The 25,150-nt window shown below is 46.7% G+C and overlaps 1 protein-coding gene across 1 annotated transcript in view; it reads left to right on the top strand.

The window, feature by feature from the left end:
• LOC308365380 (dedicator of cytokinesis protein 9) overlaps nucleotides 1-25,150 on the top strand; it is a 48,018-nt gene that overhangs the window by 8,062 nt on the left and 14,806 nt on the right. Inside the window, exons 3-31 of the mRNA XM_080838779.1 lie at nucleotides 1,325-1,414; nucleotides 4,574-4,656; nucleotides 5,244-5,313; nucleotides 7,878-7,973; nucleotides 8,086-8,220; nucleotides 11,492-11,666; nucleotides 12,908-12,960; nucleotides 13,390-13,464; nucleotides 13,554-13,694; nucleotides 14,535-14,747; nucleotides 14,891-15,013; nucleotides 15,742-15,824; nucleotides 16,705-16,827; nucleotides 17,147-17,226; nucleotides 17,390-17,574; nucleotides 17,878-17,943; nucleotides 18,105-18,197; nucleotides 18,381-18,504; nucleotides 18,765-18,883; nucleotides 19,245-19,331; nucleotides 19,496-19,588; nucleotides 20,508-20,623; nucleotides 20,752-20,821; nucleotides 20,917-21,042; nucleotides 21,144-21,215; nucleotides 21,876-22,022; nucleotides 22,562-22,645; nucleotides 22,734-22,845; nucleotides 24,628-24,806. Of these exons, the coding sequence (XP_080694905.1) occupies nucleotides 1,325-1,414; nucleotides 4,574-4,656; nucleotides 5,244-5,313; nucleotides 7,878-7,973; nucleotides 8,086-8,220; nucleotides 11,492-11,666; nucleotides 12,908-12,960; nucleotides 13,390-13,464; nucleotides 13,554-13,694; nucleotides 14,535-14,747; nucleotides 14,891-15,013; nucleotides 15,742-15,824; nucleotides 16,705-16,827; nucleotides 17,147-17,226; nucleotides 17,390-17,574; nucleotides 17,878-17,943; nucleotides 18,105-18,197; nucleotides 18,381-18,504; nucleotides 18,765-18,883; nucleotides 19,245-19,331; nucleotides 19,496-19,588; nucleotides 20,508-20,623; nucleotides 20,752-20,821; nucleotides 20,917-21,042; nucleotides 21,144-21,215; nucleotides 21,876-22,022; nucleotides 22,562-22,645; nucleotides 22,734-22,845; nucleotides 24,628-24,806 (3,213 nt within the window). The remainder of the gene's footprint in view (nucleotides 1-1,324; nucleotides 1,415-4,573; nucleotides 4,657-5,243; nucleotides 5,314-7,877; nucleotides 7,974-8,085; nucleotides 8,221-11,491; nucleotides 11,667-12,907; nucleotides 12,961-13,389; nucleotides 13,465-13,553; nucleotides 13,695-14,534; nucleotides 14,748-14,890; nucleotides 15,014-15,741; nucleotides 15,825-16,704; nucleotides 16,828-17,146; nucleotides 17,227-17,389; nucleotides 17,575-17,877; nucleotides 17,944-18,104; nucleotides 18,198-18,380; nucleotides 18,505-18,764; nucleotides 18,884-19,244; nucleotides 19,332-19,495; nucleotides 19,589-20,507; nucleotides 20,624-20,751; nucleotides 20,822-20,916; nucleotides 21,043-21,143; nucleotides 21,216-21,875; nucleotides 22,023-22,561; nucleotides 22,646-22,733; nucleotides 22,846-24,627; nucleotides 24,807-25,150) is intronic.

The following is a 25,150-nucleotide window of genomic DNA, read 5'->3' as shown; positions in this document are numbered from 1 at the left end:
AATCCCTGGAGGAAATCAATTGATGCCCCAGGTCATTGAGTGAAACAGAGCTCATGGAATTTTTAAGGATTTCCCTTCTGAAACGGAAAGGTCAAATGGTATTGTATTTGTGTCTCAGTCGTGATCTCTTTTTCTCAGTTCGGGCTCCCCTTTGGTCGCCTTTGTGTTTGGTTTCATTGAACTTGGGTTTGAGAGCCCGGCTGGAAAAGTAGAATAAATCAAACAGGGTCTTTGTGGAAGGGCTGAGTTAATTACAATAGCAGGGCTATTGGTCTGGCAAGGCAGAAGAGAAGTGATTTATTGAAGCTTTACCTCAGAGCTGAACAATTGGTTTAAGCCTGAAATATCCTTTAACTTCTTTAGGAACTCCCAAATCCTCCATGTCATTCTTTTTTGAGTGTGCCATTTTAGATAGCCTTTAAAAGCACGTAAACCATCTTTTTTTTTGTCTCCACAGGATGTGAGTCAGGTGGGGGTTTCTAAGCTTTTGTTTTGCTGTCACATTAGCTTCTCTTTCACACATGGACAAGCCACATTCAGTGTTTGCATAAATATTACATCCACATCGTTTGCCACAGCCTTCGCTGAGGTTAAAGGGTGAACCTCACCACCACAGGCATCTGGACAGCATGGAAGTGGCTCTTTGTGTGTGATGTATGTTCCAAATTTGATCCGTATTTTTCCAAGCATTCAGAGGACAGGACTGCTCTGAAAGTCCCCTAGCCGAAAAGATGCTTGTAACTTGTTTGGATAGGACAGAAAAGCTTCATGAAGTATGGTGTGATAATTAAATAAGCCTTTCATTAGTGGAATGGTTCAGATTTTACTGGCAGACACCCTGGGTCAAGAACACAAATCAATTATCTTCTTTGACCATATCCTGTTTGACAGAGAGAGAAAGAGTGGGGGACTGAAGGTGTTTAGAGACAGAGAGTTTAGGTCCCTGAAGTGTTTGCTATATCTGATGGAAGACTGCCAGTTTGAGGGTGTGTTTGTAGGCTCTTGAGTCGAACAATGTGGAGGAGCATCCTGCCTCCTTGGCTGTCCTCGAGAACCTCAGGAGGACCTGTGAGAACATTTGCTGTACAGAAATAATATTTGGAGTGGCGTGGGGTGAAATTAGAAGCAGCTGAGCTCACGTTGTCTTGTGAAAATGTCAGTTTGTGCCCTGATCATGTAAATGACTTGAGAAATTAGACATTCCTACCTTGTTCCAGACTGCAGTGTCTCTCTACGTTAGCATAGAAAGACATCGCACATTCTGTGAATTTGTTTAGACAGTAATTGCACCTTCCTTAACATCCCCTTTGTTTCCATCCTCCAGAAATCAACACTGAGACGCCAAATAAGGACTGTTTACCCTTCAGTGCCTGATAATGCAGAGAGGGAGGCTGAGATTCTCTTCGTCCAAGAGGTAAGAGCATTCCAAGGACATTTACTTTGCAAGGCCAACACGAGCCCTTGTGCTATTAATGCAAAATTGACTGGTTGGTGAATGGTTTTATGACAAATGTTGGCATATGTTTTCCCTCATTATAATTTGTTGGTGCACCAGGCGGCCCAAAAGGCATTTGAGAGATACTTTCTGCGTGATTTTCACTCCAAACTTCTGACCTGGCTCTGATATGCATGGCAGTCCTCACCAGATAAGTGGATGTGGAAACATGTCGGACCGCACACTCTGCTCTCTGAAGGTTTTTCTCTTTTGTTTATGGAGTCCTGAGCCCGGCCAAGCCATGCTTCAATTTCACCTAGCACCATACTTTGTGACACATACAGTGTTTTATTGTCCTGGACACAACCGTGGAAGAATAATGGCCCATTAATGGAAAACTATTCAAAAATGTTTCTGAAGGGCCAAAAACAAGGGTGAAAATGGGATGAGTAGCTGATGAGTTGGATGAGGTTTATGAGCTCAAGCCAGTTCCTCCCACCATGTTTGGATTTTGTTGTGGCATTCTCTTAACATTGAGAGTCAGAAATGAAGTGTATTATGTTCATGGGGCAAGTACAACTGACTGCACCTATAACCCCATCACCTCAGTGAAGTAGATGGGAGCAGAGAGAGCCAGTGTTTGAGTCATGAGGCCTGGTGTTCTGTACGTGCTCTCGGTCAAGCACAATCTGACATCAGGGGAACAGCTGCGTGGAGGGCCCCTCCTACAGACTGCCCTGTTTCCCGTTCTCCTCCTGATCAGGTTGTCACTCGTGAGCATGAGGACTCCATTTCTCGTAAACCCCCACACCCCTGTTCTTAAACATAAATACGATGACGCTGTACGTATCACTGGAACAGCCTTAACAGTGAGCAGATGTGCTTCCCTGAGATTTGGGAGTAGACGCGTGGGTTTTCTCTTCTTCTTGTTGTTGATAGCCTGAGCTATGGGTTGCACAGTTCTCTGCGAGTCTCTCTCTGCCTGCCACGGAACAGGGGCTCCTCTGTGAAAGCGGCTTTTGTCTGTTGAGGAGGCTCCCCAAACCAAACACAAGTGCTCTGCCCCAGCCTTCCCATAACTGCTCAATGACTCCTGTTTGTAGGGCTGGAGCCTCAGTGAACAGCTGTTCTGAAGCTGACTTGTGTTGTAATTGTTTTTAAGATTTAGGACTGTGAATTGTTTTTTTGGACACACCCCAATTCATTTTGTGGCTCGCATGAGTCAAGTTTCTAATTTAGATTTTATTAGTTTACAGTATCCAACATGATTGACAAACAACGTTTTAGGGGCCAAACAGAGAAGCATGGGTGTGTGTTTCACTTTGTTTTTCACAGTGTGGTTCTACCTTTTCTTTATTTGTGGCCAAGCAGCAAAGCTGAGCATCAGCAACCGTGAAGTGAGAACAGCGGGGATACCGATATTTGCTAATTCTATTGACACAAAGCATAGCGCAAATCAAGCATAAAGGGGGTTGAGTTGCTGATATAGATTGACTCCATTGCGACATCAACTAATTAATCACAGTGATATGTCCATGCCTTATTAAGGTTCACACAGAGCTTAGTGATTTGACCATACCTTATTAACGTTCACACAGAGCTCAGTGATTTGTCCATATGTTTTTAACGTTCACACAGAGCTCAGTTATTTGACCATATGTTATTAACGTTCACACGGAGCTCAGTAATTGTTCTACAGTAGAGCAAACAACTTTCCAACAAAACTAATTTTCCTTTGAGGAGACAGAGGTGTTTGTGCGGGAAGTCTGCCGGACACAGAAAAAGGCGTTGCTTTGAAGGACTTCATTTATCCATGGAATTCCCACATCTGTGCGCAGACACACCCCTGCATTGCACTCGCTTACTCACCCATGGTTGCACTTAGAGTCAAGCTTATGTTATGAAATTAGTGAAATGATTTTGCCAAGTTATTAAATTAGTTTTAGGTCATGGGTGGCCGACTTTTTGTGTGTTGCCAGCCCAGCAATGGAATTAGGCCCATTATTTTTCTCGCTTTTCTTTTTTTTTCTTTTCTTTCTTTCTATTCGTCATTTTTGTCGTCTGCCATTGGAGTCTTTGGTAAAAAGTTTGAAATCTTCACAGTCCGCAAATCTTCACAGTCCACAGTCCAATATTCACCACATTTTATACAGGTGATGTCTAAACCAAGCCACATAAATGTTATCATATGGAATTGTTTTTGTTTTAAACTGTCCGTCCGTTAAAGCAAAATTGGTGGTAAAGCTGCCAAACAGGAAGAAAGATCATATCACAGCAACTGCTGGATGTATTGAGTATGTGGTCTGGGGACCCCATCCTGAGATGGTGCATGAAAATGGGTCATTTGGCCACTGGGGGAGCACTGTAACAATCAAATGTATGGAACATGACAACCAACATGACAAATGTTTGTGGCTGCCATATTGGTTTAATCAAAAACCATAACAAGTTTTCAGTGGCAGCCAAAACCATGTTGAATCTTCACCAAATCTTCCAAAAGCCCCTCAAAAATGACCAGCCGGATTCAAAACCAGTCGTCTGTTACAGCCGTCAAAGTTGCCAAAGAGGAATTTGGTCAGTTGAAGTTGAAACTTGCTTTGAGTCCTTGACATAACGAAATCAGGTTTCCATGGCAACTATGCTCAGCTGGGCCGCTTGGCCCCCTCATCGCTGCTTACAGCTATATTTATATTAGTACTCTGACACTTTGTATCTACTAGTTCCAGCGGGTCGGTGATTTAAAGCTCTTGGTCAAAAGAAGATGTTCAATCTGGTTTTTTTTTCTCAACAGTTAGTCCTCCAAAAATGTTAGGGTGCTTGTCAGCAAATCTCAGAGCCATTTGCTCTAAGATTGAAATCATGGAGATTTACAGCTTTCTGCTAACTGCTCCAGAGAAGCATTCCCTTTGATCCAAACTTCTCTTTCTGCAGAAGCTCTAATCTGATTGGACGGGGAAAAGAGGATTCACAGAATGACTGGTTATGTTAGAAAGCCTTAAATCCGCTGAACTGTGTCTCCATAGAACAGCAGTTCAAAACAACATTTACTTTACAGGCTTACATGTGTCCCCTTCCTGAATTACCATATTTTTCATGTGTGACTGGTCACTAATGACAGCCCATTCTATCTCTCCACAGTGCATCAAGAGCTATAATTCTGACTGGCATGTTGTTAATTACAAGTATGAGGATTACTCAGGAGACTTCCGACAGCTACCCATGTAAGCCCCTTTGTTCATGTTTATGTTAAGCATTGCCCCTCTGGGTTGTATTGTGTGACCGAGCCTGGTCCTTACGCTGGGCATGTTAGAGCAGGCTTTATTCACAATAACCAGAGGAGACGCACTTCAATTTGTCTCAAACCCACCCTGGGTGTTGCAGGCTATGTGGTAATCTTCGAAATATGCAAGCTCTTGGAAGGATGTCGCGTGACTTCATAACATGGAAATGCAAGTTCACTGGAGATTTGCAATAACAATAGAAAGGGGAGGAAGAGCAAGTTACTTTACTATTTCTGTCGACGCTGCATTAGAACGATCATCCTCAAGCTGAGGTTGGAGCAGAATAAAGACAAATGAAGTGTTCCTTGAGGGTTCTGTGTAGTTATCAGACATTCATCACAAAGTCAGTGCAATGCTAAAACTAAAGAAATGAGGGAGTGAAAGACTCCCATGAGAACAATTATACACTTGAATTAAAAAACAAAGCCAGAATTCAATAGCAAGACATGGTCATTTAGAGTTTTGTTGATGGTTTTGATTGTAGTATTGAAGCATGTGCATTAAATCATTATTCTCTCTCCATACAGCAAGGTATCCAGGCCAGACAAGCTGGCAGTCCATGTATTTGAAGTGGATGAAGATGTGGACAAAGATGAGGTGAGAGGGATGGTTTCCCTTTTCAAATTGTTTCTGGACCTCTGGTAAAGCCATTCCATATGTTGAATTCCAAGTAATCAGTCCCAGCCTAAACCCTGGCTGTCCTGCCGCCACCTTTACCCTTAGCGAAAGAAAAAGGAAACGTTTTTTAGGAGGGTCAGAGGACTGGCTGTGGCATAGAACAGTGCTTGGTCTCCCCACTGACTGGGCCAAGCTAATCCAGCTGCTTCAGCCATTATGGATTCACACAGTCGAGACTCCGTTGGTCCAGAGTCATCCCTGGATTCACGAGCCTGTGGAAACAATAGGGGCTGCCTTCTCCAGCTTTACTACGCCCTCAAAAGAGTGAGATCCTGCACAGTTATGTGCGCTCTCTTAACTTTTGCCACTTCACCAAAGTAACCACAACATGCATGAGTTTACGCTGGCCTTCCATCTGTAAGCATCACACATCTCCAAATAAATAAACTTCCATAGATACAGTATCAGTCAGGTGGACACACTCCACGAATACTCAAACAGGCACCACTGCCAGACCAAAGGATTTCTTGTCTAGACACCTTGTCTCCCAGAACACTTTCCAAAAACTCTACATTACACACCTCAATTTGAAGAGAAGAACCAGTTTCGATTATTGACTCTGACAAGGCATTGATCAAGCCTTCCTGTACTAATTTAAGTCGTTAAAGCTTGGGCATGAGGTTCAAAGCATTGTTCTTTAACGGAGTGACTCATTTTAAGGTGAAACGTCAACTGCTCTTGAGACAATGAGAGCTGGCATGTCCTCAAAGTGTCTGGGGTTTTTCATTTTTAAAGTAGAACTGTTTAAGTCTGCATACTCGGTCCAAACCCTGCCTCGGTTCGCTCATTTCTTACTGAGGTTAATTTAGCTGTGACTGATTATACAACCGCGTATAAACATTCAGTCATTCTGTAAAACTGTTGTTGACCTCTGAGACTTTTGGAGGGAATGAATTAAGGCCTGGAGCAGGGTCACCTGCTCTAAACTTTACACTAGGGAGGCTGCCTGGAATATTCTCTCTTTACTTCCACGTTCCCTCCTTCGTCTATTTTAATACCATGTTGTTTTCCGAACCTCTCCGCTAGTTTCTGAGCCCTTGCAGATGCTTTATTTCCAGTCAGTCCCTGTTGCATGGCTTAAGTCAGGCTTGCTCTTTCTTGAGGGTCGTGACCTTTACTTAACCAGCTGGTCTATGCGTGAACCGGCAAGCAGTAGCCCACTCACTTCCACAGGTCATAGCCTCCCTCTGGGCCAGGGCTGTCCATGAGGTTGCCTGTTGACAAGTCCATTCAGAATCACCTCTCACCTTTCTCTCCCACCCTTCCATAGAGGAATGTTAGCAACAGCCAAGAAAAGCCCAGCTCCTGCCACACATACACACACGTAGCTCAGGCAGCTAGCAGTTCTGGAGTAGGGACAGTATTGAAATCCTGAAATCCTCATCTAAACCCACCCAGTTTAAACCAGATTACTGCCTTTATCTCTCCTAAAGGCAGTAGATGGGCCAGGATGTTGCCTCATCTGGTTCCATCACCTTGAATGTCTTGTCTCTGGTCAGACAAAAACGTTTTGGGTATTTTGTGGATTTTGTTGTCGCATGGCAACGCGTGGGAGAGCAGTGGGGGCCACTGCAAGCCAACGCTTGAAGTTTGGCTGGATCTGCTCTGATGAGTGGAAGCAGGTCCTGTGAGTTTCCAGACGTCTCCACGATACGCTGGAAACAACTCATCCTCTGCCAATGCTGTAAAACCTTTGTGACACCGCACTAGGGGAAACCATAAAAATGAGACCCATCACATAATGTCATCCTCAAAAAAAAGCCATTCATTATGCTTTTTGGAAAATTGTCTCTGACAGTTACATACCGCTGCGGCATGTCAAGGGAAGGCAGCCTGAGACCTTCCTGACAAGAGTTCCAATCAGAGGGAACTGATAAGAAACAGCACTGCCGACACTCACCTCCTCCCATTTTACACTGTTGTTAAATACGCCTCAGGATCTCCATGCAACTGCACACTCCCACCGATTTAGAATTGTAGCCACGTCTGGGGGGCACTGTGGCGCAACCAGTAGCCCCAACCACATTCGGGCTGGATGCCCATGGAGGACACAGGTTCCAATCCGGCCTGATGTCATTTCTCCTGTCCACTCCCCACCTCTTCTCCCTCTCAATTCCTGACCCACTCTTCACTTCAACTATCGATTAAAGGCCAAAAAGCCCAAAAATAAATCTTAAAACAAAAGAAAAAAAATTGTAGCCACGTCTTAGCCATGCCTTTCATGTGCCTCTTCTGTGGTCAGTCTGAGGTAACTGGCCTTTGCCACATCATGTTGGCTTCCCCGTTCTGTTTCTATTCATATCACTGCAGCAGGGGAGCTTCTCATTGATGTTCCAGCCAAGGAGATTCTGGTCTGGTTGCAGTGTTCCTGCTAAGTTTATTTAACTGCATTTATGAAAGTGGAGGCCTGGAAGAGGGGTTCGACAGAGACGCCAATGAGTCCCCGTGTATGTTTCTGAGCCTTTTATCTGCTGTTTGTCCAGGACACGGCCTCCCTAGGCTCCCAGAAGGGGGGCATCACCAAACAGGGCTGGCTCTACAAAGGCAACATGAACAGTGCCATTAGTGTCACCATGAGGGTAAGACATTATGCTTGAACTTGTTGATGAGGAAATGTGTTTTTCTTATAATGCTACATGAGGTGTGATGCTCTCTGTGTGTGTTTTAACTAGTTTTAATGTCTGTCAGCAGTCTTTCAAGAGAAGATACTTCCACCTCACTCAGCTGGGGGATGGGTCTTACAACCTGAACTTCTACAAGGATGAGAAGATCTCCAAGGAGCCCAAAGGGACGATATTCCTCGACTCCTGCATGGGCGTCGTGCAGGTAAGCGAAGCTGCCGTTTGACCCAAGACCCTGTGTGATGGAGATAATGTCCAAGCACTGTTAATGACTGAAGAATATATGAATCAAGTGCCTTGGAAATGATCTCCATCCCCGTGCATAATGTGAATCCAGCATGGACGTGGAATACAGCCTTGGCTGTCTCCTCCACTCCAGCGCTGAGCGGAGACGTAATGATGATATGTGGGCCATTTCGGAGTCCCATCCCCATGTCAGGCTTTCACGTTGCAAGTAATGCGATCTGCGCTCTTCCTGCTCGCCGCTCCTCCAAGGTCATCCCGAACTGCTGACGGCAAGCTGATAGAGGGCGGAGGCCTGCGCGCTCAGTGCATCAATCAATAACACTTGCTACCAGGATCCCCCAGAGGAACATCCCTCTCAGTGTGGAGACGGAGAGATGGAAAGTGCACATACCTGTTCTTTTTCCCCGATTCACTAACACACAGAGAGAGGTCTGATGAATGACAGGGGCTACATTTCCTCAGCATGAACGTTATGGGCAGCCACTAACAGAGCGGCTGATCTAATCCACCGGATGTGGGTTTCCCCCCAGAAGGAGGCTGAGCGAGCCTCTCCCTGCTAGCCCAGGACGGGTGGGAGTTGGACGGGTGGATACGGTCCATCTGGTGGGTCACTCTGGGCCAGCTGTGGCATCCCAGGCCCTTCCCTCAGTCTCTCCACAACCTCAACCTCCCATCCCCTCCCCAACATGCAGTGCAGCGCTACGGCTACAGTGAAAATAATCTGCCTGCCCCCCCGCCCACCCCCCCCCCAGCCAGGCCATCTGGGAAAAATAACCAAGTCCCTGCCCTGTACACATGCGAAGGCAAGAGGAAAAAAGGACAAATGGTCTGCCTATGATGACAGGTTGAATACAGCTGTTCTCCCTCCCACGGTTTCGGCCTGATTTATACATCTAATTTGTAACATTTCAGTCAAAGTGTCTCTTTGCTGTCCCGTGCACAATCAGTCCACAGAGCTCTAGTCACTACCTACACAACAAACCATTATCTCACAATCCATCTGAAAACAGATGCATCTATAGCAACACTCCTATATGCTGAACAGCCAAAATCTGCTCTTGCAAAAGGGCTTAAGTGGAATTGATCTCATTTAATCTGTTCTGCAGTTCCTTGACACTTGATACCCAAATCTGAGTTTCATGTATTTTTTCCATAACGTTTGTCCCCATTCTGTCCCTGTGTCTTGTCTGTTTTCCATTCCACTGCCGTTAAACGCTCTCTGGGCCCCAGAGTGCAACTCCAATTAGAGACCACAATAACTGGCTCTCTGGGGAGCCTGCAGTTGATTTGGCTCTTGATTATTGGCATATGGAGTGACGCCACAGTCCACACTCCAGCTGTTCTAACACACCTCTGCCTATCGCACCGAAGCGTCTTTCAGGGGTGGATTCCACCACACCCACCAAACCATGCACGTAGCACACACACGACACGCATACACACATTCACACCACGGACACATAATCAATCACAGTCTATACACACACCATATGACAACCCCGTGGCTAAGCACAGTCCTTTCCTCAGAAGACCTTTCCATGTGCGCCCTGGTCTCATATGCCAGAAGGCTCTTTTGTTTTTCAACTGGGATGTCTGCAGCTATTATATTCAGTATGATGCAAACCTCCAGGACTCATTCTTTCCATGATGAGAGAAGCAGAACGAGAGAGCATCCAAAAACACTGATCTCCTGCAGTGCAACATATATAATTGAGTTACCATGGCGTCGTGTGCTGAAATAGCAGTCCACAGCATATTTGAGGCGTTCGCACACTTCTGATCTAATGGCCCTGGATGGGAGTTCCAATGTGCCGGACGGCCCAGAAGATGTGGTTCAGCTGATTAAGCCATGCTTATCTCAGAACAGCCTCCGCCAGCCAATCAGGCCTAGCCTAAGCACGGGTCAACGAGAAATGGTTTATTATTTGAGAGTGTACGGAGCTTGTTTTGAGATTGCCGGGCCCTGATAACCCAATTAATGGCTTTTATCAGCAGCGTTTTGTCAGAGCTCCCTTGTGTGGGGGGAGGCAAGGCTGCAGGGTTGTGTGCAAACTTGCTTCCAGAAGCATCCCCACGCAATGTGTAGTGTGTTTATCCGACTCCCACTCGAGCCTAAATTAGCAACCCGTTTGGCTAAGCATCCAGGCCCTGTTGTGGGGAGTTGGTTTACACAAGCATGGAATTAGCCTCCCTCACAAAGGGCCTCAGTCCCATCATGTGGGCTGCAGGGAGCCCCTGGGGAGTCATGGAAACCAGCCTCTGGCCTCACTGGGCCTCCGCCCCACCCAGCAGCGGGCTCAGTGAGAATCCTGGGATGCAGGTCCAGCAGGCAGAGCAGTTTGCTCCGAGAGGTCCACCTGGGACAGCATTTGTAACTGGGTCATAATTGTAGCAGTCAAATAATATCAAATCTGCCTTTTTAGCAAATTGATTACCATATGTAGACCTGCTTCATAGACGCCCCCCACTCACGCACACACTGCCCTGCTACCGGGGCTCAAGGCTCAAGTGGACTTGGTCTCTTTACAGGGGCTTTGCTGCAGTCTTGGCAGAGCAGCATGTCTTTGTCTGGAATATGGAACCATTTTTGCCTGAACTGTGCTCTCCCCTTTCTCTCCCACACTAACAGTAAATATGTGTCGGTCTCTGCTAGCCCTCAAATCCTCTTAAACGCAAGAAGAAGCCCATTTGATGCCTCACTACTTTTAGGAATTCAGAGCATCAACAGACGCCTCTGTGATCCTGTGTGAGGTGCATACCATGGGTGCAGCTCCTTCTGTTTTCTTCCCCCCCCCCAGCCCCCCCACCCCCTCTTCTGTGGTAATTATCAGCAAATCTGAAGTGGAAGCAAATGAAAAGTGCACAGAGTCTGCAAGGATATGGACTAGACGTAGAGAGAGATGTGGATGGGATTTGTTTCCCCAAAGTCGATGCCCAGACTGGCATGAAAGGAATCATAAACGAATGCCGCCTCTGCCTTCTGGTGACTTGGCGATTTCTTGATGTTAACTTTGGATGATGGGTTGGAACATTCTGTTTGGGCCTGCTTTATTCACAGCTAGACATTTGTTTCTGATCCCTTAAGAAAGCACTTCTGTAAATATGCAGACGAATTCAGCCGGCGCAGAAAGCCTTGAGGCAGACTGCTTGGTTTATGAAAGTCAAAACCTCCCTTTTGTACACATCATTCTTTGCCTGCTGATTTTGAAATCTTTGTCTCCATCTTTTAGAATAATAAAGTTCGTCGCTTTGCATTCGAGCTGAAGATGCAGGATAAGAGCACGTACCTGCTGGCCGCAGACAGCGAGGGCGAGATGGACGACTGGATCAGCACCCTCAACAAGATCCTGCACTCCAGCTTTGAGCTCGCCATGCAGGAGAAGAGGAATGGAGACCTTCATGACGGTCTGTGTGTGTGTGTGTGTGTGTGTGTCTGTTTGTGTGTCTGTGTGTGTGTCTGTGTGCAAACTTGCTTGCACATATGCGCAAATCCATGTATGCTTTTGTGTCCTTGTCAGTGTGTGTGTTGACGTGCACTGGTATAGAGCCATTACTCAAGATGAATCAAAGTGCTGGCCAAGGACTGTTTGTTTGAAATAACACAGTTCCATGACGTGGCTCTTGAGTCTTGACCATATCAGTTTCTGGTCATCAGCTGTCACTGAGTCACTGTGGCCACAAGGTCTTGTAATAACATCTGAATCACAAGGTCATGTAATAACATCTGAATCACTAGGTCATGTTATAACATCTGAATCACTGCCCAAAGATTGACTAAAGAACCTCCGGAATTAGTTTACATAGCCACTCCTATGCACAAGAAATCCGCTCCCACGTGATTTAGCCACAATCACCTAATGACCACACATAGCTGAGTTAATAGGATCTTTAGTCAGGGAGCCGGGAGAAAGAGTGCAGTGTCTCGAGATTGCAGTTATTATATTCCTAGCGTGGCTAACACTGGACATTAATCTCCTCTGTACACAGAGAGGTACACTGCTCTCATCTGACCCAGGTCTGTGTTGGGCCTCTTGCGCTCGGCTAGAATAAGTGACCTCTGACCCCCTCTTCCAGACACTGTGTGTAAGCCCAGTCTTTATTCCCCCATCTGTCTCCATACCATGAACCGAGACGGGGTTCCACCCTGTGCTCCCCTTTCCTCCAAAGCATGTGTACGGTGCGCAGGACCACCCAGGCTTCGAAGGGCTTCTCTACGGGCAGCCCTCCTATCTGAGGGAGCCCTTTTCCCGGAACGAGCCGGAGTGGGGGTCTGTGCGGAGAGAGCACATACTTTTTTTTTTTTTACCTACGACGACAACCACACTCGCCGCTTCTCCTAATCACACTCAGTGAAGAAACACGAGTGCGCGCTGGGAAGATAGGATTTCAGTCAAAACCTTGCAGTCCTCTCTGCGTGATTAATGCCTAAGATTGTGGTGAAGCTAGAGTTATTGTTTGATTTTGTAGAGGCACTTTGTTAATGGGAAATTATTAAATGCAATGCAGAGGGGTTGGAAGGGAGTTGGGGTGAGTGTGTGTGTGTGTGTGTGTGTGTGTGTGTGGGAGGGGGTGTCTGGAAATCATCGCAGTGCTGGTTTGGGATCATGTCCACATTGTGAAAGGATCCCTTCTTTCCTCCTCTGCAGATGATGATCTGGGAAAGGCGGACAGCTCCTCTGGAAGTATGGATAGCTTTCAGGTAGGTCTCATCTATCTAAATGGACAGTTTAAGAAGACAAACACACAGTCATACCACAAAACCATCTCGCCACAGCTGCTGCCCTACAGACCTGTGCACAAGGCTAATGGGTAGGAATTCACATTCCCTCATGGATAGTCCTTGAATACCTCCACTAATAGTTGTGTCAGTATTATTTTACAGGCCCTGGGAAGAATGTGCTGTATATACAGATTAAATATGGGTTAAATAGTACAATGTGTTATTTTGTGTCACCTTGTCAAGTGAAACTTGAATCTGATGAACCGATGGTGAACCATGATGAGGGGTTTTAAACCTAAATGGAGATATAAGCACTACTTTTCTGAGTGAAGAGCTTTGTTGAATGAATAAAGAGGAATGTCATTCAGTAATGCGTTTGGTAATCAGCACTTTTTTTTTGTCTTCTAGAGTGCCAGAGATATTGAATCAAAGATGAGGAATGAGACCAGACTGAAGCTTTTCACACTGGACCCAGACACGCAGGTACAGAAGCTCCTTCCTGAGCAGAACCACCATGGTCAAGAATGCACGGGTGTCCCCACACTAACAAGGCTTTTTCTCTCGTCATTCAGAAACTTGACTTCTCAGGAATCGAGCCGGACATCAAGACGTTTGAGGAAAAGTTCGGCAAGCGCATTTTGGTGAATTGCCACGACTTGGCCTTCAACCTGCAAAGCTGTGTTGCCGAAAATGAGGACGGACCGACAACTAATGTGAGTGAGGCTTCCTAAATGACAAGTGACGATCCTGAATGCACCTCGACATTTCTCTAATAAGCAGTAGCGTGGCTGAGGGCTATGGTGGCTTCTCACCAGGCTCACTGGCCTCTGATGTCACTGCTGTTTGTCTCCGTGGTGACGGGAGGTCCAGTTGGCATAGTAACCTGTACCAAGGCTATGTAATGTGCAGTGAGGCTGTCTAATGCCTGTTTCCTGCTGTCAGTCACAGCGGTGCAGCCATTAGAGTGACAGAGCATTTCCCCTCACAGGGATCTGGAACACAGCCCAGGCAGGCTATCCCTGCTCCTGTCTCGGAAATACTCTGTCCGGTTTTTGTCATGTATATACATACATAGCATATGTATGGATTTCTTCAATAGAGAAAGGAACATCAGATAAGCCTAAAACATTGGATTTAGTTTGGATTAGTGACATAAAATGGAGCCCATTTTATTTGTGCTTTAACCACCAGCTGTTGTTTAAGAGCTTGGTGGGATTTAAAAAATGTGAAACTGAACCACAAGTCCGCTTCACCTGAATTATCAGCCACAGCTCTCCCCCGCTGAGACGTCACGCTTCACAGAGCCCTGGGCAGGAAGCTCAATGCTGTAATGAATTTGGAGGCTTCTGGCTGGTAGAGGCTTTGTCCTGTCTGACCCAGGCTCAGTCATGTGCTGAGTCATTGCTGTGATTGCAGTGCAGTCTGTCCTCCTCTCTCCTGCTCACCCCTGTATAAAGAAAGTCTGGCATGCCAGCCCTATTAGTGCTGTTTTTACTAGCTTGCTCAAACAAACACTGGAGTCTTCTCTCTTGTTTTATTCATTTGTTTTCTAGGTGGAGCCGTTTTACGTCACCCTCTCCCTCTTCGACATTCAGAACAGTAGGAAGATCTCCTCTGATTTCCACGTGGATTTGAATCACCTGTCCGTCAGGCAGATGGTGCCCAATCCCAGTGCCCAGCTCATAAATGGGGGTGGGGACAGTCTGCTAGGCAGTCAGAAGCTGGCCAATGGGCTTCCAGAGGGTGCCATGCAGTACCCTAAAAAAGTAGGTCACTGGTTGGTGTCCACTGCCTGTCTTGCCACATTGTAGTTCTGGATACACTGAAAAGGCAGAGTGTGTGTCTCTGCCTGTCTTGCCACATTGTAGTTCTGGTTTCACTGAAAAGTCTCTGTGTCTGTCTCTCTTAGGGAGTCTTCTCTGTGACCTGCCCTCACCCCGACATCTTCCTCGTGGCCCGGATAGAGAAGGTCCTCCAGGGGGGAATCACACACTGTGCTGAGCCCTACATGAAGAGCTCTGACTCCACCAAGGTGCCGAACCATCACACACACGCACACACACACACACGCACACGCACACGCACACGCACACGCACACGCACACGCACACATACATACACATACACATACACGTATGCACATACATACTTACACACATACACACACGCATACATACAGTACACACTCACACTCACACCCACACACACACTCACACACACACACACACGCACACATACACACACGCATACATACACACACGCGCACACACACACACACACACACACACACACACACACACACACACACACACACACACACACACACACACACACACACACACACACACACAACATGGGTACCATACAAAACCAAACAAACAATGCCACTGGCCCCCCCTCTACAATAAATTATTTCTCGATAAATCATTTGTCTGTCGTAGGGGTTCTGTCCTTATTGTTCCAGACAAACTGTCTCTGTCCTCACAAATCTACATCATTCAGAGTAAGAGCACCACATGCTGTGATGAGATTTATGAAGGCAGAAGCCTGTGTGTGAAATGCATCAGGGACATTCCTGTCAGGGTTTGTGTGGAAAGATTGGCAGCGCAGTGAGCTAACTGAATCTGATCGGCCCCACTGCTGTATGTGTGATGTGCTATGCTTATAGTGGCAGCCTGGGGTCATTATGGTCTCCTTCTTTCCCTCTCTTTCTCTCTCTCTCTCTATCTCTCTCTCTTTCTCTCTCTCTCTCTCACCCAGGCTGCACAGAAGGTGCTGAAAAATGCCAAATTGGCCTGCAGCAGGCTGGGCCAATACAGGATGCCTTTCGCATGGGCCGCAAGGTAAGACCACTGACCTGAAATATCCTGCGCTAAAACAGCTTTGACAGGCTACTGTAGTGAGCCTCTGGATTTCTCCATGAGCACTCCTGCCAAACGATTCTGGCCAAGGCAGCAGTAATGTGGTTGGATAGGGTGGTAGGGATTTATGGTTCATTTCAGATCAGGGTGAGCCTTGAAACCCCATTCTGTTTGTTGTGGGGGGGAGGAATGCCAGCTTCGTTTCATTGTCGTCCAAGTTTGCTTGCAGTCATGCAGCATCTCTAGACAAGAGGAAATAAACATTCAAGTTGAATGGAGCTTCGGCTCGACGCTGACGCAGCTCCAGGCCTAGTGCAGATGGTCCTCTGGCCGTGTGATGTGACAGGATGTCACAGGATGCTGTTTATCTTTCCAATGGGACACACACGCCTGTGGTAAAGAGCGCAGAGTTGCTTCTGCAGGAAGTGTGCCTGTGTGTCCGTGTGTCTGTGTGAAAGAAGCGCAGAGAAACAGGGGGCTGCTATCTCTCAGGCAGCCTGGTGGAAACATGAAAGCATGGAACAGCAGGATGCCAGTGCTAAAGGGAATGAGAAAGTTTGACTTAATTCCTTCCTTTTTCTTGCTCTGTAATCTTCTTCTGCTGTTTCATTCATTTCTATTGTTCTCTCTCTCTCTCTCTCTCTCTCTCCCACTATCTCCGACTCTCTCTCTCTCTCTCTCTCTCCCACTCTCTCTCTCTCTCTCTCTCTCTCTCTCTCCCACTCTCTCTCTCTCTCTCTCTCTCTCTCCCACTCTCTCTCTCTCTCTCTCTCTCTCTCTCTCTCTCCCACTCTCTCTCTCTCTCCCACTATCTCCGTCTCTCTCTCTCTCTCTCCCACTCTCTCTCTCTCTCTTTTCGCAGGCCCTTGTTTAAAGATGCATCCGGGACGCTGGACAAATCTGCCCGCTTTTCTGCAATCTACAGACAAGACAGCAACAAGCTGACTAACGAAGACGTGTTCAAACTACTGGCGGACTTCAGAAAGTGAGTAACCCCCTTCCCCCCCCCCCCCATGGTCCATGTTCTGTTAAGAAGTGAACCGTCTCGCAGACGGACTTCATGTTCTTTCTGGACCGTTTGGAATGTCAGAGGATCACCAGAGCCACAGTCAGGGATCAGCATGTAGACGCTTTCCTCTGGGAAACCATACACTCCTGTTCAGGCAGATTATCAGGTGCCTCGGCACCCTCTCTAAATATTTTTCCTACTCGTGTTCTGTTCTCAGGACTGTTTTTCTCCCTCACATTCGGCCCCAGGTAGAAAATAACAAATAACGTCTGCTTGTTTTACTTTCATCTCACAGGCCAGAGAAGATGGCCAAGCTCCCTGTGATCTTAGGAAACTTAGACGTCACCATTGACAGTGTTCCCCCCGACCTGCCTAGTAAGTCCACTCCAACTTGTCCGCTCCACTCCATGTTCTGTCATGTACTCTTCTGCCTCGCTCCTACTGAGACCCCTCTCTAATCTCTTCTGGGGCTGTCGCTCCTGCTGCTCCTCCTGCTGCTCCTCCTGCTCCTCCTGCTCCTCCTCGCTCCTCTCTGCAGATTGCGTTACCTCTTCCTACATTCCGGTGAAGCAGTTTGACGTCAGTGAGAGGGACGTACTGTTTGAAGTGGAGGAGTTCGTGCCCTGCATAGCCAAGTGCTCACAGCCTTTCACCATCTACAACAATCACCTCTATGTCTACCCCAAGCACCTCAAGTATGACAGCCAGAAGTCCTTCGCCAAGGTACAGTGGGACTGATCAGTAACCATTGACAAGGACGTGACTAGTCATATTTCAACACCCTACACTGGTCCCCATACTTGATTCAACTTTCAGATATGCTTATGTATGTGTGTAGATACTAATAGTAATTACTAATTAAATAACTAATTCAAGTGATGCTCTTTATTAACAATAAACATAAGTAAATACACATACAGTAAATGCCTGTGTTCTGTAATGAAACTCTTTTGGGATGGAACTACTCTTGGTCATAAAGTTGCATGTGTTAGAGGTCAGAGGTCATGGTGCTTTGTCTCTCTGTAGGCGAGGAATATAGCTGTCTGCATTGAGTTCAAGGATTCAGATGACGAGGACGCTGTTCCGCTCAAGGTAACCCACCTCTTATCTTTGCTTGTAATGTTTTCACTTTCTCTCCTTTACTTTGTATATCTTTGCTGTTGACCAGTACGAAATAAGGGGCATCGACCGATTCAGTGAATGCAGAATATCATATTCATATCTCTCTCTCTCCCATTGACTCTGACCCACAGTGCATCTACGGGCGACCTGGAGGTCCTCTGTTTACCAAAAATGCCTTCGCCGCAGTATTACACCACCAGCAGACCCCTGAGTTCTATGACGAGGTGAGGATTTAAGGTTTTCAAACAGAATGATTCAATGTTTCTTTGACTTCTAAATGTTCTCATGCTATAAGGAGTTCTTCAGTCATTAGTCTGAAGAAACATTTTGTATTTTTTTGATTAACAACATCGACACTCAAAGTAATAGCAAAGTATATAATACCTGTTGAAATGATTAATTTTCAGTTTAAACTTGAGCTGCCAACCCAGCTCAACGAGAAGCACCATCTCCTCTTCACCTTCTACCACATCAGCTGCGACAGCAACAGCAAAGCGAGCACCAAGAAGAGGGATGTGGTGGAGAGCCAAGGTAGGAATACCACCACCAACCTACTCCATCCCTCCCTCCCTCCCTCCCTCCCAGCAACTCTTTAACCTCTTAACTCCTCTCCCCAAAACAGCCCTACTAATTCAATCCAAACAGATTAAGGGGGCCTATAAGTACCAATCCCCATGTCGTGATTAGCCACAAACTATTGCTCTCTGTGATCATCCAACTGTGGCTATGAGCTCACAGGCCTTTGTTTTTGCCTGCCCCCACCTCAACCCTCTCTCCCCCTGGCCTCTCAGTGGGCTACGCCTGGCTCCCCTTGCTGAAGGACGGGAGGGTGATCCTGAACGAGCAGCAGATCCCTGTGGCAGCCAACCTGCCTGCCGGCTACCTCAGCTGTCAGGAGGGCATCATCAAGGTAAACCCTCTCTGGAGAGGCTGCTTGAGAGGGCCATGGGGGGATGGGGTGGTCGGGTTAACTGGGGGCGAGCCTGCAGGCTCAGCCTTCACTGTGATTAAGTAGAGCATTGTCCTTCAGTGACTCCCGGCCTAAAGTAGTCCCTACTCCAAGGTTACACCAGGGGCAGCTTAGCAACATTAGCTCACATGAAGAAGACCCTTAGCATGTGTAATCGCTCTCAACTACAAATGAATATTGAATTTACACACATTCCATTACTGTCATGACATAGGAGAAAAAAATGAAAAAAATCCCTAAAAACATTTTGGCAAAGTAGGGATCAATATGTTTCAAGTGTTTGCCATCTGTTTCACAGCAGCACTCCAGCCCTGAAATCAAGTGGGTGGATGGGGGCAAGTCTCTGTTCAAAGTGTCCAGCCACCTCGTCTCCACCGTCTATACTCAGGTCAGTAGGCCCAGGCCAGACCACCACAGGCTCTGATTGAATGTAAATATGCATCACAGGTTCTGATTCAGGGCTATAATCATTATTATTCCTCTTTGCACTTTGTCTCTCATCATCACTGCTTCGCTTTGTCTCTCTTTCTGGCACATTCTGCCTCTGCACAGGACCAGCATTTGCACAACTTCTTCCATCACTGTCAGAGCGAGGAGTCTGCCGCCCAGGTGTCGGGAGGAGGAGAGCTGGTCAAATACCTGAAGGTGAGACCAGAGTCCTGCGTGTCACTGACCTGCCACTTAGGTGGCCTCGCTGGAGTTTCCTAAGTGCCATCCATCATGGCACCCATCATTTCATTGGTCAGTCGGCGGTGGGCCGGCGCTGTCCAGCTTCCTGAGGATGTTTAGGGACAGGCTAGCTGTTTGCTCAGGCCCGTCACGCTGGACAATGCGAGCACACCTCTTTTCATAACTCATGCAGAGGCCCATGTAGTGCCTCGTGTTCAGCTGCATCTCTGGGGCGCTAGAGTAAACACGCCGCCCGACACAAACAATGGGCCCTGGTCTGCGCTCAAGGTCAAGCCAGTGGGAGATTTTTGCTGGCTGCCAGCCAAATGACTTGGCTGGCCTTGGGTTATTTCACCATACTGAGACTGGTGATGAGCCAGTGCCCTCCTCTCTCTTTTACTCAGTCTCTGTCTCCCTCTCTCATTCTTACTCTGTCTCTCTCTCTCCTACTCTCTCTCTCTCTCTCTCTCTCTCTCTGTCTGACCCTGCCTCCCTCACCCCAGGAACTTGAGTGTTAGCACTGCCCGCGCGTATTCAGGTGTGTCCGGCTATTCTTGTTCTGTGGTTGTTTCCTGTTGCGTAAAGCTCGTTGTGGCTTTGCTGCCATGCTGTGGGTGTTGGCGACCACACCAATCTCTTCATCAAACCGGCTAATCTCCTCTGTGTGGACGAGGGCAGGAATGTTTCCATCAACAAGATTTTCTAACAGTGATGGAGTGTAAAACAGCACTATAAAGTACCCTGTACCCATGCCAACCAAAGCAATCACTCCTGCATTCACTCATTGCACTCATTGCACCACCTCACTGTAAATCAGAGCCACTCCTGGCGGCCTGATGAAGACTTCCCATCGCCCACCCTTCACCTCACCCTTCTCCCTCTTCCTCTCCCTCAGAGTCTTCACGCCATGGAGTCTCATGTGATGATCAACTTCTTGCCCACCATCCTGAACCAGCTCTTCCGAGTGCTAACTGGCGCCACCCACGAGGAGGTGGCAGTGAATGTGACCAGGCAAGCCAGTCCCAGTGTTTCCATAATAAAAAAATTCCACAAGGAAGAAAAACATATGAGTTGGCAGCAGTGGATCAGAGAGGTTATCCAGAAGCTCCTCTCAACTCTCATTTCTTTTTACGTTTCAGAGTTATGATTCACGTAGTCGCCCAGTGCCATGAAGAGGGACTGGAGCACTACTTACGCTCCTATGTCAAAGTAAGAGCATGACTTCACACACCGTTTGGATGATTATTTATATGTCTGGCCTGGGGTGTAAGCTAACATATTCTCCTTGGGTTCTCTGTGGGCAGTATGTGTTCAAGACGGAGCCGTACACAGCCAACGGCACCAGAACAGTCCACGAGGAGCTGGCCAAAGCCATGACCGCCATCCTCAAGCCCTCCACTGACTTCCTGACCAGTAACAAGCTGCTCAAGGTAAAGGAGGCCTCCCACCTCTCTGCCCATGGTTGTACATAATAAAAAGGCGTGATGGCTTGTTAACTGATTTACTAAATTGATGTGTCTTCTTTTTGCAGTACTCTTGGTATTTCCTTGAAGCCTTAGGGAAGTCCATGGCCCAGTACTTAATTGAAAGTGGCCGGGTAAAGGTAAGCGAATGCATTTAATAGTGTCATGTTAAGTGGCAGTCTGCTGTCCATACTTCCTCAAATAGATTTCCCCCAGTATTTATGTGCTCAGTTACACTCAGCCCTTTGAAAAGGCCTCTGTTTTGCCCCAGAGTTAGAGAGCAATCCCACAGCGATAGTCGCTGAGATCTCTAATTACTGAAACACTGAAACCCTCCATTTATCCCTGTATGGCATGCTGATGTGTAATGAAGAACCCGTGGCAGGGACCCATCACTGTCTTGCAGCGTCACGGAGCCACTTGCTAGCATGCTAGTTTAAACTCCCCAGTGGCCCATGACTGATGTAGCACGAGTAGTAGCAGTAGCCTCTTGCCCTCACCACTTGCTTTTGCCTTCACAAACACACCAACATGCACACAAAAGGTGAAAAAGGTGAAAGTGACTCTATGGCAGAGGTGGTGTAGACACACACACACTCGGAATTCCACCTCTGCATTTGACCCATCCAGGGAAGTGACACACACAGCACCCTGAAGTGCCCTTGAGCAAGGCACCTAACCCCGATCACTGCTCCCCGGGCACCGCCAAAGGCAGCTCACTGCTCCGGGTTAGTGTAACTTCACTTCACTGTGTGTGTGTCAAGCACCCATGCCTTTATCTCTCAATGACTTCTGCCCAGCTGTCCAGAAACCAGCGTTTCTCTGCCTCTTTCCACCACACCGTGGAGACCCTGGTCAACATGATGGCGCCCCACATCACGCAGAAGTACAAGGACAACCTGGACGCGGCTCGCAACGCCAACCACAGCCTGGCCGTCTTCATTAAGGTGAGAGTGAAAGCTGAGTCATGCCACCTCCGGCGCCGCTGAGAAGAGACACACTTCTCTCCGCCGCTTACTTATACATGAGCTGAGGCCCCGGCCACCAAGCCGCCCGCAGGTCCGCTTCTCAAGCTTCCTCCCTGTCTTGTCACGCTCTCACTCGATAAGAAGGGAAGAATTTAATCTTGTAATGAGTGCAACAAAGAAGTGTTTGATTTCACTGCCATCCGATGTAAGTTTTGAACCAGTCCATCACTGCCAAGGGCCTTATCTCGTTTAGAGCCCAAAGATACAGCATCTTCCACAGCCATTTCTGCTAATTTCTTGCCAGCATCTGGCAGCGTCCTTGTGGCCGAACTGACAGACCATGGTGTTTCTACTGATAAGTTCAGCACTTCAGTTCCGCTGTCAAACACTGCAGGAGACACTATCGTGTTTGTAACCATGATAGTGTTTGGGTGAAAAAAAAACATGAATGAACAATAGTGTTCTTATTTAGCAATTTTTTTCAAGATGAGATGAAATTCTCTCCCCTCTCCTCACAGCGCTGTTTCACATTCATGGATAGAGGCTTCATCTTCAAGCAGATCAACACCTACATCAGCTGTTTCATGCCAGGAGACCCCAAGGTAGATTTCTCCTGTTGCAGCAGCATTTGAAACGAGACATATAGCTGTTATGATATCTTTTACTGAAAAATGTTGTTTTTCGTTTCAGACTTTGTATGAGTTTAGGTTTGAGTTCCTTCGAGTGGCTTGCAACCACGAGCACTACATTCCCTTGAATTTGCCTATGCCTTTTGGAAAGGGAAGAATCCAGAGATTTCAAGGTGAGAACACGTTCTGCCATGGAATTATGAATATTACTCTCAGAACTGAGAAATCCAAGTTCATTTGTATTTGTCTGCAAATGGTCTTACTACTGTAAATCATTTTGGACAGAACGAACCACCATTATATAAATGTCCTCCTCTGATTACATATGCCTTAATATGGCTGCCCTAACTCTAAATGTAGCTTTAACTACTTTAGCTACTGTCCTTGAAAACCATTAGCCTTATTACAAACAGAACCTTAAAGCCATGTCTGATCTGTGCTTTCGGATTATATTATTTTACTATTATATAATAATTATGCTATTATGTTTCTGCCAGCCCTTTTCTGAGCAAAGCTTGTTCCTGTGTTTGTGTCCATTTGGGTTTATCTTTTCTCTTTTTTGCCAATTAGCATTACTTTCCTCCAACATGGAGTCACATGATACTCCTGTAGGTAGGTGAAAGGTGTGCTGCTTGCCTGTCCTTTCTCGTCCTCAACAGTCTGTATCTCCGTGGCCCCCAAATGAAAACATAGATGTCTACCCCTCCAGTTGAATCATATATAAATGCCATGGGATATACATACAGGTTGAAATGGGTTATTTTCAACCTGTTATTTATTTTTAATAAAACACAAGATTTTGTCACACCATTTTTGATTTACATTGCATAATTGGCTAATTTTAGCTTTATGTTTTATATGATTCAGTGTGTGTGTGTGTGTGTGTGTCTGTAGACCCTACACATTCCCTGGCAATATGTGTCTGTATGCTGCATATACTGTACATTGAATCAGAAAATATATAAGTTGATTGTCTCTCTTGATTACATTTGAACTCAAAATACCATACAGATTTTGATAAATGACTCAAAATGAACCACATGCTTGCACAGGTGCTCAGTAAAACAACATCAGGCCAAGAATCACCACCACCTCAAAGACACCCATGTGTCCTCCTGTACCCAATCACCATATTACATTTGTGCCGTGTCAGGTGTCATTTACACCTGTTTAGCTGTGTAGTCCACTGTCCAACACTAGCCTGCTGCCTCACAGCCCAGCCTCTGTCGTCCTGCTGTACCTTATGATTAGCCGTGCTCGTATAATTTCTGTCTAAATACCACTAAAGCCCCACTGAGAACTCATGACCTCACACCAAGTACGGCAATCATCCCCAGTGATTTTCAACTAAAATCCACCCTCTGCCCTCCCATCTAATCAATGAAGAATAACAACGTACGAATGTTGCTTTAATACATCTGTTAGCTTGACCTGCACCACCACCCTGCACTGGATGTGACACGGAAGACTGGGGAACTGAATCAGCAGCAAATGTCGTTTTTTGTTTGTCGGTTTTCCAATCTGTGTCTCTGCTCTGTATATATATGGTTGTCTTTGCTGAGGTTTACTTTGCTTAGTTTATTGTAAAAGAGTTTATTGAAATTTGTCTTGTGTTATTTTCTTCAAAATACACAGAGGCTGCTGGGTAAAGCTGTCAGGTTGTTTTCACATCAGTCCTTTGGCGTAAGGTTACTTAGCACTACAATGAAGTCATAGAGAGGCACATGCTTTCAGGCTATGATTGTAATCTCAGTGAAAGTTCATACAGAGTTGGCCGTCGCTCCTGGGGATTAAGTCTATTTAGGGTCAAACACTGGGTTGTTGGGCTACAATGACTGGAGATGTTTACAGCATAACTGCTTACAGAGTAATAGCAAATAAAGAAAACAGAAAAGAATCTCCCCTCCTATTCGACCCCACCCTTCTCATCTCAGCCCACTCTCCCAAACCCACAGATCTCCAGCTGGATTACTCGCTGACGGACGACTTCTGCAAAAACCACTTCCTGGTTGGGCTTCTGATGCGAGAAGTGGGCGGGGCTCTGCAGGAGTTCCGAGAGATCCGTCAAAACGCCATCCAGGTGCTGAAGAACCTCATGATCAAGCACACCTTCGACGACCGCTACACATCAAAGGTGAGCCCCCTCTCCTCCAGGCCCTTCTGACAGGTGAGGGCTGTTAAAGTAACATTTTGCAACAATTTTACACTTTTTGAGATATGGATTTATAGCTAACTAGTTTTGGTACCATCCTCAAATTCATTTTGATAGCATATGGTCATGTGAAGGACAGATAAACACCGGTGTCTTACCCACTAGCCATCCAGGATACCCTATGTAGTTCTGTGTAACGGGCTGGTACACCCTGCAAAAATGGAGGAAAAGCTTTCTCACGCATGACATTGCCAGCTAAACTGCCAAAAGACACCAGTTTGTGTGTTGGCCAGCTTTTATCAGTGTCAGCTGGGCTGTTGGTGTTG

The sequence above is a fragment of the Sprattus sprattus genome (assembly GCF_963457725.1).
Source record: "Sprattus sprattus genome assembly, chromosome: 5".
Taxonomy (NCBI): domain Eukaryota; kingdom Metazoa; phylum Chordata; class Actinopteri; order Clupeiformes; family Clupeidae; genus Sprattus; species Sprattus sprattus.
Note: the sequence above shows the minus strand (reverse complement) of the source record. Positions and strands in the feature narration are given on the sequence as shown.